The sequence below is a fragment of the Rhagoletis zephyria genome, unplaced genomic scaffold (genome assembly GCF_001687245.7).
Source record: "Rhagoletis zephyria isolate East Lansing unplaced genomic scaffold, Rhagoletis_zephyria_1.1 Rzeph_scaffold_00606, whole genome shotgun sequence".
NCBI lineage: Eukaryota > Metazoa > Arthropoda > Insecta > Diptera > Tephritidae > Rhagoletis > Rhagoletis zephyria.
The window spans coordinates 71,611-83,457 of NW_016157690.1; the positions used below are offsets into that span (position 1 = coordinate 71,611).

Genomic DNA, 11,847 nt, shown 5'->3' on the forward strand with positions numbered 1-11,847 from the left:
GGCCATCTAAGTTAAATTTCTTTTCATCGCTAAATATAACTGTTTCGAATTTGTCGTCCCAGAATTTATATTTTTCATAGAACGCCATGCGCGCCTTCTTGTGTCGATCGGTTAGGCGTGGCTTAGGCACTTTACACTCATAATGGAGGTGCAAGTCCTGCCTCAAAATTTGTTGAATGCGTTGTCGCGTAACTTGAAGACCCAATTCCGCCTTGATTTTGGAGCAACTCATCATATCAAGCGTTGCAAGCTGGCAAATACGCCGTTTGGTCCGCTCATTTATTGTAGGTTTTGGTCCGCTACGTTTATTTATCTTGTAACCTTCAGGACTCTTTAGGTAATTTCTTACAGTATTCCGATGACGATTTGTTACAGCAGCAATTACGCCTATTTTTATTCCATCTTCGTTCATGGTCTTAATTTTGATCTGCTCTTCAACTGAAAGTTCGGTACCACGCGGCATTTCGACTAAAACGTTAATTTGTTTTTGTATTTATTGTGATAGCGTATTTTTGTATTGTTGCTTACAAACCTGTTTTTTACGATTATTACTTAGATCGCGGAGATGTTTGCACTACAGCACTCGGAAAATAATGAAGCATTTTGCACATATAACTATTTTCTATGAACCTCGCAACCTGTGTCCGCGTTCAATGCTAACGGTACCATAAAAATGCAGTTATCAACAGAATGTACGTCGAATAGAAACAAAACGTGAGTACAAGATCATGCGTACTCAAACAGAAACAAGCAGTTATTTTTATTCGAGAAAATCGAAAAACAGTTTCTGCACATATACCCATTTTACTTAGGTATACCGGCTGATTTTGTATCATTCATTTTAAAAGTCCCGTCAACAAGTATGTAGAACTTTGGGCTTTGCCGTCATTCAGTGTCCTTTATAATGGTCAGTGATATCCTAGGTGTTTAAAAAGGAAAGTGATGTCAACAAGTATGTAGAACTTTGGGCTTTGCCGTCATTCAGTGTCCTTTATAATGGTCAGTGATATCCTAGGTGTTTAAAAAGGAAAGTGATGTCAACAAGTATGTAGAACTTTGGGCTTTGCCGTCATTCAGTGTCCTTTATAATGGTCAGTGATATCCTAGGTGTTTAAAAAGGAAAGTGATGTCAACAAGTATGTAGAACTTTGGGCTTTGCCGTCATTCAGTGTCCTTTATAATGGTCAGTGATATCCTAGGTGTTTAAAAAGGAAAGTGATGTCAACTATTTTTATTTTTTGCTTTCATGAAACATATTCCAAAACTATGAATAACACTGTGCCACAAAAACAAAAAAATTTCAGATCACATGAAAGAATCTATATACTCAAGAAACTATGGGCCAAATATAGTAAAACTGCGTTTTTAGTTTTTCACTCTGACATCAGGATTTTTTTCAAAGGACTTTGAAATTTTAAGTCAATAAAGTTTGCAGGACGAAACTCGATGATGTGGTCGTATGTACATATATTAGTCCTCAAACAATAATTTTTACAAAAATAAATATTGCAAATTTTCAAGGATTTTTAAGGACAAAATTTTTAAAGGAAATTTTCTGTACCCATTCGTACTTATGCACCAAAAAATTTTTCTGTTATAATTCTGCAGAACTTTTTCTTCCAAATACAAAGTCCTTTTAAAAAAAATCCTGACGTCAGAGAGAAAACCTAAGTACGTGACTCAAACCAATGACCACGTGTTGATTTTTTTTTAATATTCGTAATGTTTTTCGAGCTAATTTTTTTTTGTTATTTTTCTATAAAAAATGCTGTTCAAGCTTTAACCACATAAATCACAGCTACAAACTTTACACAAAATTTAGGAAAATTACACAAATTTTCATCAAAATTTCAACTTTTTAATCTGATACTTTAGACAACTTTTGGGTATGCAATTTTAGTCTAATGAAGTGCAAGTTTCAAATGGCTAGAAAATCCCGTTTTTTGTAGATTACACTTGTTATATAAAAAAAAAAACGGCAAAAGTAGTCTCCAAAAAACAATTATCAAAAATCAGCGCGATTTTTTAGCTGGATGAAACTTGCACTTCATTAGACTAAAATTGTATGGACTAGAAAACGGCATACCCAAAAATGTTGTAAAGATTCAGTTTAAAAAGTTGAAATTTTGTTCAATTTTCCTAAATTTTGTACAAACTTTGAAACTGTGATTTATATTTTTTTTACTATCGGGCAAAGAATTTTGCTTTCTGCTACCATTTCTTAGTATTGTATTCTACACAGAAGGTAAACTTCAAAGGTAGCGACACCCATGAACGATTCTATTATATATAATTATTATTATTATTATTATTGATTACACATTAGTGCATTAATTTGCACAATAATGCAAACAGTAGAGTATGAACATATATTGCATAAAATGCATACATAAAAGAAAAGTTAACAAAAGGAGACATTGAATCTTACTTTAGATATACACGAGTGGATAGAAATTAAAACAGAAGTTAAAATAAAAACTCAAATAAAAATAAAATTACATATTCAAAGATCAAGTACGAGTACGCCTATAACCACTATTTATTATCACAATTGTTAGAGAAAAACTTAAATATGACGTTTTTGAAATTACCCTTATGTAACGAGTTCTTCAAAGACAATGGAATGGAGTTCCATAGTCTTACCACGTTTATAAAAAACAGTCTTGAAGCGCATAAGTAATTAAATTTTGGAAAAATAAGGTTAAACCAACGTATACTTCTCGAAAAGTGAAGTTTATTATAAAGGTATTCCGGTTTCGCAGTTTAAGCATAAGTTTAAACAAAAAAATACTATTACGCGCTTTTAAGAAATTTTGTAAATCACAGCCAAGTAAAGAGTTTCTCATAGATGAAAGGTGATCAAACTTCTTTAAACCATATACATATATTGTGGCAGAGTTGAAGGTAACGTTCAATTTATTAAGGGAGTGTGAATCTAATTTACTATATACAATATCGAAGTACGTAATTTAAGCAACAATTGAGCTTGTTACCACCTTCCTTTTCGTATCTAGCGGTACATAGGAAGATGTTACTCTTAGATAACGTAGTGCATAAAAGATTTTGCTAACAACTTCATTAATGGGATCATCACACCCGAGTTTTGAGTTAATAATGAACCCTAGATTTTTTAATTTTTCGACAACTTTAAGCTGATCTGTACCAATATGTAAAGGGGGAATCTGAGATACCGAAATCTTACCTTTATAGATTGGGAGAGAGCAGGACTTCTGGACATTAAGAGAAATACGGTTGTTCGTTGACCATGCAAGAATAAAGTTTAAATGGTCATTAAGTTTGTTACAGACATCCTGAATTAATCCAAACCTACTAGAGAGATACAGTTGCACATCATCGGCGTAAGCATGCAAGCGAGCACGGGAACAGGTGGTGAAAATGTCATTTATAATAATACTAAACAACAGAGGACCCAAGATGGATCCCTGTGGTACATCTGAGTAGATCTGTACAAGTGTAGAAAAGTTGTATCCGACTTTTACTTTCTGAAGCCTTTCACTCAAATAGCTCTTTATAAGTTTCACGAAACCAGACTGTAGACTGAATACCAATAATAATAACAGCACGATGAAACTTCTATGATTAATCAAATAGAGTCAACGTTGGTTAACGCTTCTATTTTTTGGTAGCTTTTTTAATATTTTATCTTTAGGAAAAGCATAATTTATCAGACGGACAATTTATGTACTTATTTCTGAAAGATATTTTTAACAACATATTTAATTTTGACAGCCAATGTTCTTTCCTGTTTTGTACTGAGGCATGTTAAAATGCCAATTTCCGCTACCAACAGTTAAGCCTTATTCGCCAGTCGCCAGACGTCCCGAATTCACTTGGAAATTTCCTACGACCCCAATATTTAAGCGCAAGCATACTTTTTCTGATTCGCCGCACAAGGTGAAGTGGACGAGCGGAAAGGCGGTTTTAGCCATTGGAAAGGCTCTTTTAGGCACTGGCTTTCACCAACTATGTAATTCGGGTACTATAACCAAATCTAGCTAATAATAACTACCCCTGTTTCTCAGTGCATTTTGTGAATACTAATAATAGAAATTTAAACTTACCTGTAATCAAGCTTAAGTTCCCCAAATCGATAATAACTAAGCTTGTACATAAGGCAGTTGAGGAGCGCAGGAGCACCTTCGGAATCAATACGAAATTCTCCCCTGTCAGTGAAATAATCGCTTTCCTTGATATCCTTGGGATGTTCGCCCTCCGCTATTCGTACCATCCACAAAAACTTATTAATGTCGTCACCGGAATAACCAATTACTCCACCAAATATAACAAGTACATAATCAACATCCAGTGAAGTCATTATTTCATAAGATTTATCCTCTGTGGATGACATTGCTTTTCCTACTAAAGCAATGTGACTATTATTCCATGTATTGTTATCAACTAAAGTCGTTCTGTTTGCCATCCCGGCTATTTGATATCCATAATCCCACCATGACATAATTCGAGCATTATCTGCCGTATTTTGTGAAAGCCAATAATACGCTTCGCGAAAGTCATCCAAAATATTACGAGACCTTTAAGTAAAAATAATAGTTGTAAAATACCTCAGTAACCCTTCAATTTCAATTTCAATTTATTAAATAGTAGACATTAGTGGATTAATGAGTGATATTTTTTTGCAAAATAATACAAACAATAAAGGACCAATTCCATCTCAAATCATGCAAGTCGACTACATCTGTTTCTCCGAATTACTTGAAATTTTAGCGCACACATATTTTTTTATTTGTCGATATTATCAAAATGGCATATTTCATGCACTTTTGAAAAATTTCTCATGAATCCTTACAAATGGAAAATTTTTTCGTTTTAATTCGTGTTATTATGGGCATTTTAAAATAATTATATATCTATTCGATGCTACTGGTGATGTTCTTTCGATCTGCCACTTTTAAATTTTGTTTTACAAAAAAATAAAGATGGCATTGCACTTTTCATAAAAATTTAAAAATGCATTTTTTTTCTAGAGGCCATATTTTTTGGAAATTTTTTTTTTTAAAGATAGCTTTCCTCAACACCTATATTTTGGTGTATTCGGAATTTTTGTTTTATTTTTTCAGGATATTTAAAAGAAATTTAAACAAATATTTATGTGTTGTATATCTGGAGCTTTTTGGACGTTGAATTTAAAAAAAAAAAAACGTTGGCTTTTCTTTTCTGCCCCCTACGCGTTTCTACACATTAGTGTGTCTTCTTGAAGGAGTCTATTTATTTTTACAAGAAAACATAATTAACAAACATGTATTGATGTATTTAAATGTTAAGGGTCAGTTTAAGAATGCGATGTCCATAAAACAATTAATGTGATTTTATGTGATTATAGGTTAAGGTATGTGTTGGAATCCGCTTTATTTAGAGTATATTCAACGAATGACAAGTCAAGGTATTAACAATAATTGTGCCTGCTATGCACATTCATGTTAGTATACATGTTTGTGTGTTTGTAGATATATATGTAATTCTTGCTCTCTCACTGTTACAGAGTCGCATTGGAAACGGACTTATTTCAACACCCTTCCTCAATGTGATTCTGTTGCCATGAAAGCTAACTTAAATTCATTAATTTAACAAAATGTAAATGCTTTGTTTTCGAAAGATTTTTTGTTAGTACATCAGCTATCATATTTTCGGTTGAAATGTATTTTAATTCTACGTTGCCACTCTGGACAACCTCTCGGGCGAAGTGATGTCTGATGTCGATGTGTTTTGATCTGCCATGGTAAACTGGGTTCTTAGCGAGATTTTGTGCGCTTAGATTGTCACCATACAAGACAGTTGGTGTACCAGTTTTACCACAGCCAATTTCAATAATTAAACGCCTCAAGTGCAATGCTTCTTTGGGAGCTGACGACAGGGCCATGTACTCCGCTTCCCTGCTTTTCTGACTTCCACGAGATTGGCCCACCTGCCAAGAGAAACACGTATCCGGTGTACGACCTTCGGTTGCTCACATCACCTCCCCAGTCTGCGTCTACGAAGCCTTCAAGCGCCTGCCCACACGCGCGGTAATTCAGTTTCAAGTCTTTCGTTGCTGCTAGGTACCGCAGTACGTGCTTCACGCCTGTGAGATGTTCAGTGTGGGGATTGTTGTTCCTCTGCGCCAATTTTACGACCGAATGGTAGATATCTGGCCTGGAAGTCAAAGCTAACCACATCAACTCGCCGATTGCAGACTGATACGCTGCTGGATCTTCTGCCACGCACGTTTTTCTATCGCACGCTACCTAATATCCGGTATCCAATGGCGTCGTTGCTACCCTGCATGTCCTCGATGTAAAGGGACTGGTTCATCGAAATATCGCCTACATCGCCATCGCGCTGAATCTGCATACCCAAAAACATCTGCAGTGGGCCTTTGTCGACGCATTCTAACTTGGTCGAAATCATTGATTTAATTTGCGTTAAATCAGACTTCTTCTGACACGCTATAAGTAAATCATCTACATAAATTAATATTAAACAAAGGCTACCTTCGATGTCCTGCTTATACAAGCATGGCTCATTCTGGCACTGGGAGAACCCGATTTCGCACAACGCTGCATTCAATTTGGAGTTCCACTCCCTTCCTGCTTGTTTTAAGCCGTAAATCGCTTTGTTCAGCCGCAAAACCTTTCCGCCACAGGTGCTGTCTACATACCCCTCAGGCTGCTTCATGTAAACGACGTCTTTTAATTCGCTATTAAGATAAGCCGTGAAAACGTCCATTTGATGCAGGTATAGCTTCAGCTCAACAGGGAGCGCGAGAACTAAGCGTATCGTTTCATACCTACACACCGGAGAATATGTTTCGCAGTAATTTACGCCGAACTTCTGCGCACACCCCTTGGCTACCAAACGTGCTTTGTACCGCTCAACCGTGCCAGCGTTATCTCTCTTAACTGTGTACACCCATTTACACCCAATTACTTGCTCACCCTTTGGCAAGTCTGTCACCGTCCACGTGCCATTCGCCACCAAAGCCTCATATTCTGCGTCCNCTTTGGCAAGTCTGTCACCGTCCACGTGCCATTCGCCACCAAAGCCTCAAATTTGCTGCGACGCGTCTTATCTAGGCCAACAGCCACTGACCCGAATGTACGCATATTTTTTACATTCGGTTTTCTGCCACTCCAAGCTTCGTACGGTGTCATGCCAACCAGCGCTGCAGTTGGCGATCTGTTGCGGATATAGCACGCTGTCTGCACTGCCCTGCCCACAGAAACTCTGGCATATTTGAATGCACAAGCAAACTTCTCGCCATCTCAACAAGCGTTCGATTCGCTCGTTCTGCGACGCCGTTCTGTTGGGGGCTATATGGTATTGCCAGTTGACGCGCTATTCCGTGTTGCTTCAGGAACTCATCAAAACGCTTATTTATGTACTCCCGGCCGTTGTCGCTCCGTAAGGCTTTGATTTTCTGCCCAGTCCGACACTCTACCATGCTCTTAAACGTCACGAAATTTTCAAACACCTCATCCCGTGACTTGAGAAAAAATGTGAAGATGCGCCGAGACATGTCATCGATAAAAGTTAAAAAATATGATGAGCCCCCAAGAGAACGCTTCTCAAATGGACCACGTACGTCAGTATGTACTAGCTCTAACAGTTGCTTTGCTCGATTTTCCGAAGCTATTGGAAACGATTGAGTGTGAATCTTGCTCTTCATGCAAGTCCTACACTGCGCACTGTCTGAGAAGTTCACATTGTCTATGCCGAGCACCATCTTATTTTTTGCAAGGTTTATCAGACTGCCATAATTTAAGTGGCCGTATCTATTATGCAAAATTTCTGCACGGCACTGCGCTGCACCAAAGCACACGTTGCTCTTACTTTCAAACACAAATAATTTGTTTCTTTTTTTTGCTTTTAAAATCTGTTCACCTTTCTGGGTTACGATAGCGTATTTGTTGTTGAAACTCCCTGCACAACCGCGCCCGACGGCTCGACTTACCGAAACGAAATTTCCCTTCATTTTCGGTACATGCAAAACGTTCTCTAACCTCAGCTCACACAAATCGGTTTGAAGTACGATGTCGCCTCTGCCTATTGCTCGTATAACGTTGTTGTCTGCCAATACAACATCCTCTTCTTGTGGGACGTAATTTGTAAAAAGATTACGCGCGCCACTCATATGTGCCGTNTTTTTTTGCTTTTAAAATCTGTTCACCTTTCTGGGTTACGATAGCGTATTTGTTGTTGAAACTCCCTGCACAACCGCGCCCGACGGCTCGACTTACCGAAACGAAATTTCCCTTCATTCTCGGTACATGCAAAACGTTCTCTAACCTCAGCTCACACAAATCGGTTTGAAGTACGATGTCGCCTCTGCCTATTGCTCGTATAACGTTGTTGTCTGCCAATACAACATCCTCTTCTTGTGGGACGTAATTTGTAAAAAGATTACGCGCGCCACTCATATGTGCCGTTTTTGCATTGGTTTCTATAGTGGCCCCGTTGTCCACGCTTATAACACTCGATATCACTCTTCTCTCCCCGCTTTTTCCGCGTCGGCTTTGTTTTTGCTTGAAACGCCTGTTGATCGCTGTAATGTTCCGATTTAGATTCACTGCCCCTGCGCTCCCCTTTCTCTAGCAACTTTATTTTTAATACCTCAAGGGAAGGCAAACTATCGCGTGTTTCCATGGCTATCACGAAGTTCTCGTAGTTCTTAGGCAAGCTTGAGAGCAATATTATAACTGCCACAGCTCCTCACTAAGCTTAATGTTTGTCTATCGTTGAACAAAATTTATTTATATAGCTGGGCATAGAGTCACCGTCTATCATCCGCAAACCAAGCCACACCTTCCTTACTGGACCACTGTGCTGATGCACCTCTTTCAGCTTTTTCCAAGCACTTTCTGCAGTTGTGCAGTTTTTTAGGTAGCACAATTGCGATGGCTTCACACTCGAAGTCATCATAGCCAATGCTTTTTCAACAAGTGCATCCCAGCTCGCCGCGTCTGCTGCTGGCCGCTGTCCGCCGATCACTTTCCAGGCCTCTGCATGCACCAGCACGCTGCGCATTTGGATGCTCCAGGAGTCATAGTTTCCTTCATCCAGTTTTTCGATCTGGTACATGGAACTCATGGCGATCACGCGCGATACCGTCTTATTCACTTTTTATAAAACGCTTATTAATCGAACTTAACAAAAAAAACGCGGGACCCATGTGTCTGGGCCCATAACCTGTTGGAATCCGCTTTATTTAGAGTATATTCAACGAATGGCAAGTCAAAGTATTAACAATAATTGTGCCCGCTATGCACATTCATGTTAGTATACATGTTTGTGTGTTTGTACATATATATGTAGTTCGTGCTCTCTCACTGTTACAGAGTCGCACTGGAAACGGACTTATTTCAACAGTATGTTTGGAAAAAATGTTTTTGTATACACGTTTGTTAATTATGTTTTTTTGTAAAAATAAATAGACTCCCTGAAGATGTCACAATAATGTGTCGAAACGTTTAGGCGGCAGAAAAAAACCAACGTTTTGTTTTAAATTCAACGGCCGAAAAGCTCCAAATATACAATACATACACAATTTTATATACACTGGCCCAACTTACAAACTAGCATTGTTGATCGTAGAGCTAAACCGAGACAAATTACAAGAAAACGTAAGATTTTAACACACTTTTTTCAACACATCAGATATAAATATAATGAGGACACCTGCCACCTCATTAAACAACACAACAAGAACACCAAGGGACTTGCAAAACAACAACAAAGATTAAAATTTCTTCTTAACTGTAAAGCCTATGGAATTACAACAACTCACCTAAACAAGGTCTTACACGGATTTACAGCGTGTAAAACAACAACTGTTGCACGCAATAATTTAATTTTAAGGGTTACTTCGCCCACTAATTGGAAACCTTTAGGAATTATTTATTTTAAATTTAAATCGATAGCAAGTGGGTGAGGATCATGGACGTGAAAAGTGACTTATTTCAGAACAACATTTAACGAGCCAAGAAAACTTATGATCGCTTTAAATTCTTAAGAAAAGATAGCATGGACAAAAAATTTATTCAGCGTACTGTAGCAAGATTTTTTGCAGCCATTACTCTGAAAATAAGGAAAAACGTAGACGAAAACTTGTACAAGTCACAACAAAAAGGACGAAAAAGCTGTGTGTCAACATACCCAGAAAAATTGCTTTCTTTCAATAAGGAAGCTGTGTGGGAGCCTTAAATTAGTTAACAATCCGTGGAGTAGATATTTAGGGTAAACCCCTAGCGAAAGGCTTATAAGAAAAAAAGAATTCATGGTCTAGACAGGATGCAATGCAAAATGAAGCAAAGTTCTACTAACGAGGCACACAGAAACAGAAATTATCTCTTTCCACCAGCTTATTTTTCAATTACAGCCATTTCATAATCCCACAGATAATGAAAATTAGCTACATAGCTAAAATGTCCTATATCTTCAGACCTGAGAAAAGTATTAGATGATTCCAAAAAGTTTCTCTCGTGAAGCATCAAATTCAATGTTTCGATAGAAGGGCCAAAAAAGTTCGAATATTATCTTAACAATGTATGTTACGACCATCTAAATATTTCCACAATTTAATGAACAGCCCTATAATTCTCACACATTAGGGATCCGCCCTAATGTTAGCATATGTAGGAGAAACATATATATACGCGCTAACACTATTATTCTTGCCGTTAACTAGGCCTGGGGGCCAGGATGTTTATGCGACTAATAACAGAGTAAAAATTTGCGAAGTGGGCCACCATTTTTTCGAAGGTCTAGATTTGTTTGTGCAATTTGGTGTTATCTTCACAACGATAAAAGAAAAATACAAGTTCCACAATTTCGAAATTCGAATTATTTTTGAATTATGGCTATTAACACTTTTCGAAAGTGCTTAGATTTTAATTGTTTTCTCACGATTGGTAATTCCGATTTCGCTAATTTTTTAAACAGTTAAGAATGATGATGTTTTCTTCGCATTTTTATTTTTTATTTGGTCATAAAAGTAATTCACGCTTTTCTCTTGACAATGTATTTTGTATGGAAAACGTTTGCCGTAGATATTTACCTCGCATGAGTTTTTCAACAAGTATCGATTGACAGCGAGTCTAGCGCGCTTGATATACTCATTTCATCGTCAGGCAAAATTTTATTTCTGCAAATAATTGCTAATAGAACGTACAACAATATTAGCCCAAAACACGATTTTAAAGCCATTGAGATGTGGGTAACATTTAAAAAAAATGTTATGACTTGTATACAAAAAATTTTATGACCAAATAAAAAATGGGAAGAAAACATCATCATTCTTAACTGTTTAAATAAACTAATGTAAAAAAAAAAATATTTTTTAAAAAGAAGCTTTTATTTAACATGTACAATCAAAAGAATAAAATAAAGTAGTGTAACAAAAGATTTTTTAGCTAAAAAAATTTGTTAAAACTGCACTAAGATTAATAAAATAAAATAAAATAAGTTAAGCTTTCGTTAAAGTTAATAAAAGCCAAATAGTAAAGGAGTCACTCAAACTCTAATGAAAATTAATTTGTACTGATTTACTTCGTTTTTAAAAAAGTTTGTCGCGCGAATAGCGAACCGGCATTTAAATATCTGCATACATACATATACATACATACCTAACCAATTATGCATGTACGCTGAATTCGCCGACAAGCTTTTTTAAAAACGAAGTAAATTAGTACAAATTGTTAGTAATTTTCATTAGAGTTTGAATAACTCCTTTCACTAAATGGCTTTTAGTAACTTTAACGAGGGGTTTCAGACAGGGCGACTCCCTTTCATGTGACTTCTTTAATCTGATGTTGGAGAAGATAATAAGAGCTG

The 11,847-nt window shown here is 36.9% G+C and overlaps 1 protein-coding gene across 1 annotated transcript in view; it reads right to left on the reverse strand.

Moving 5' to 3' along the window:
* Positions 1-11,847, reverse strand: part of Stt3B (catalytic subunit 3B of the oligosaccharyltransferase complex) — a 146,777-nt gene that overhangs the window by 58,383 nt on the left and 76,547 nt on the right. The window contains exon 3 of the mRNA XM_017613074.1: positions 4,083-4,553. Within this exon, the coding sequence (XP_017468563.1) occupies positions 4,083-4,553 (471 nt within the window). The remainder of the gene's footprint in view (positions 1-4,082; positions 4,554-11,847) is intronic.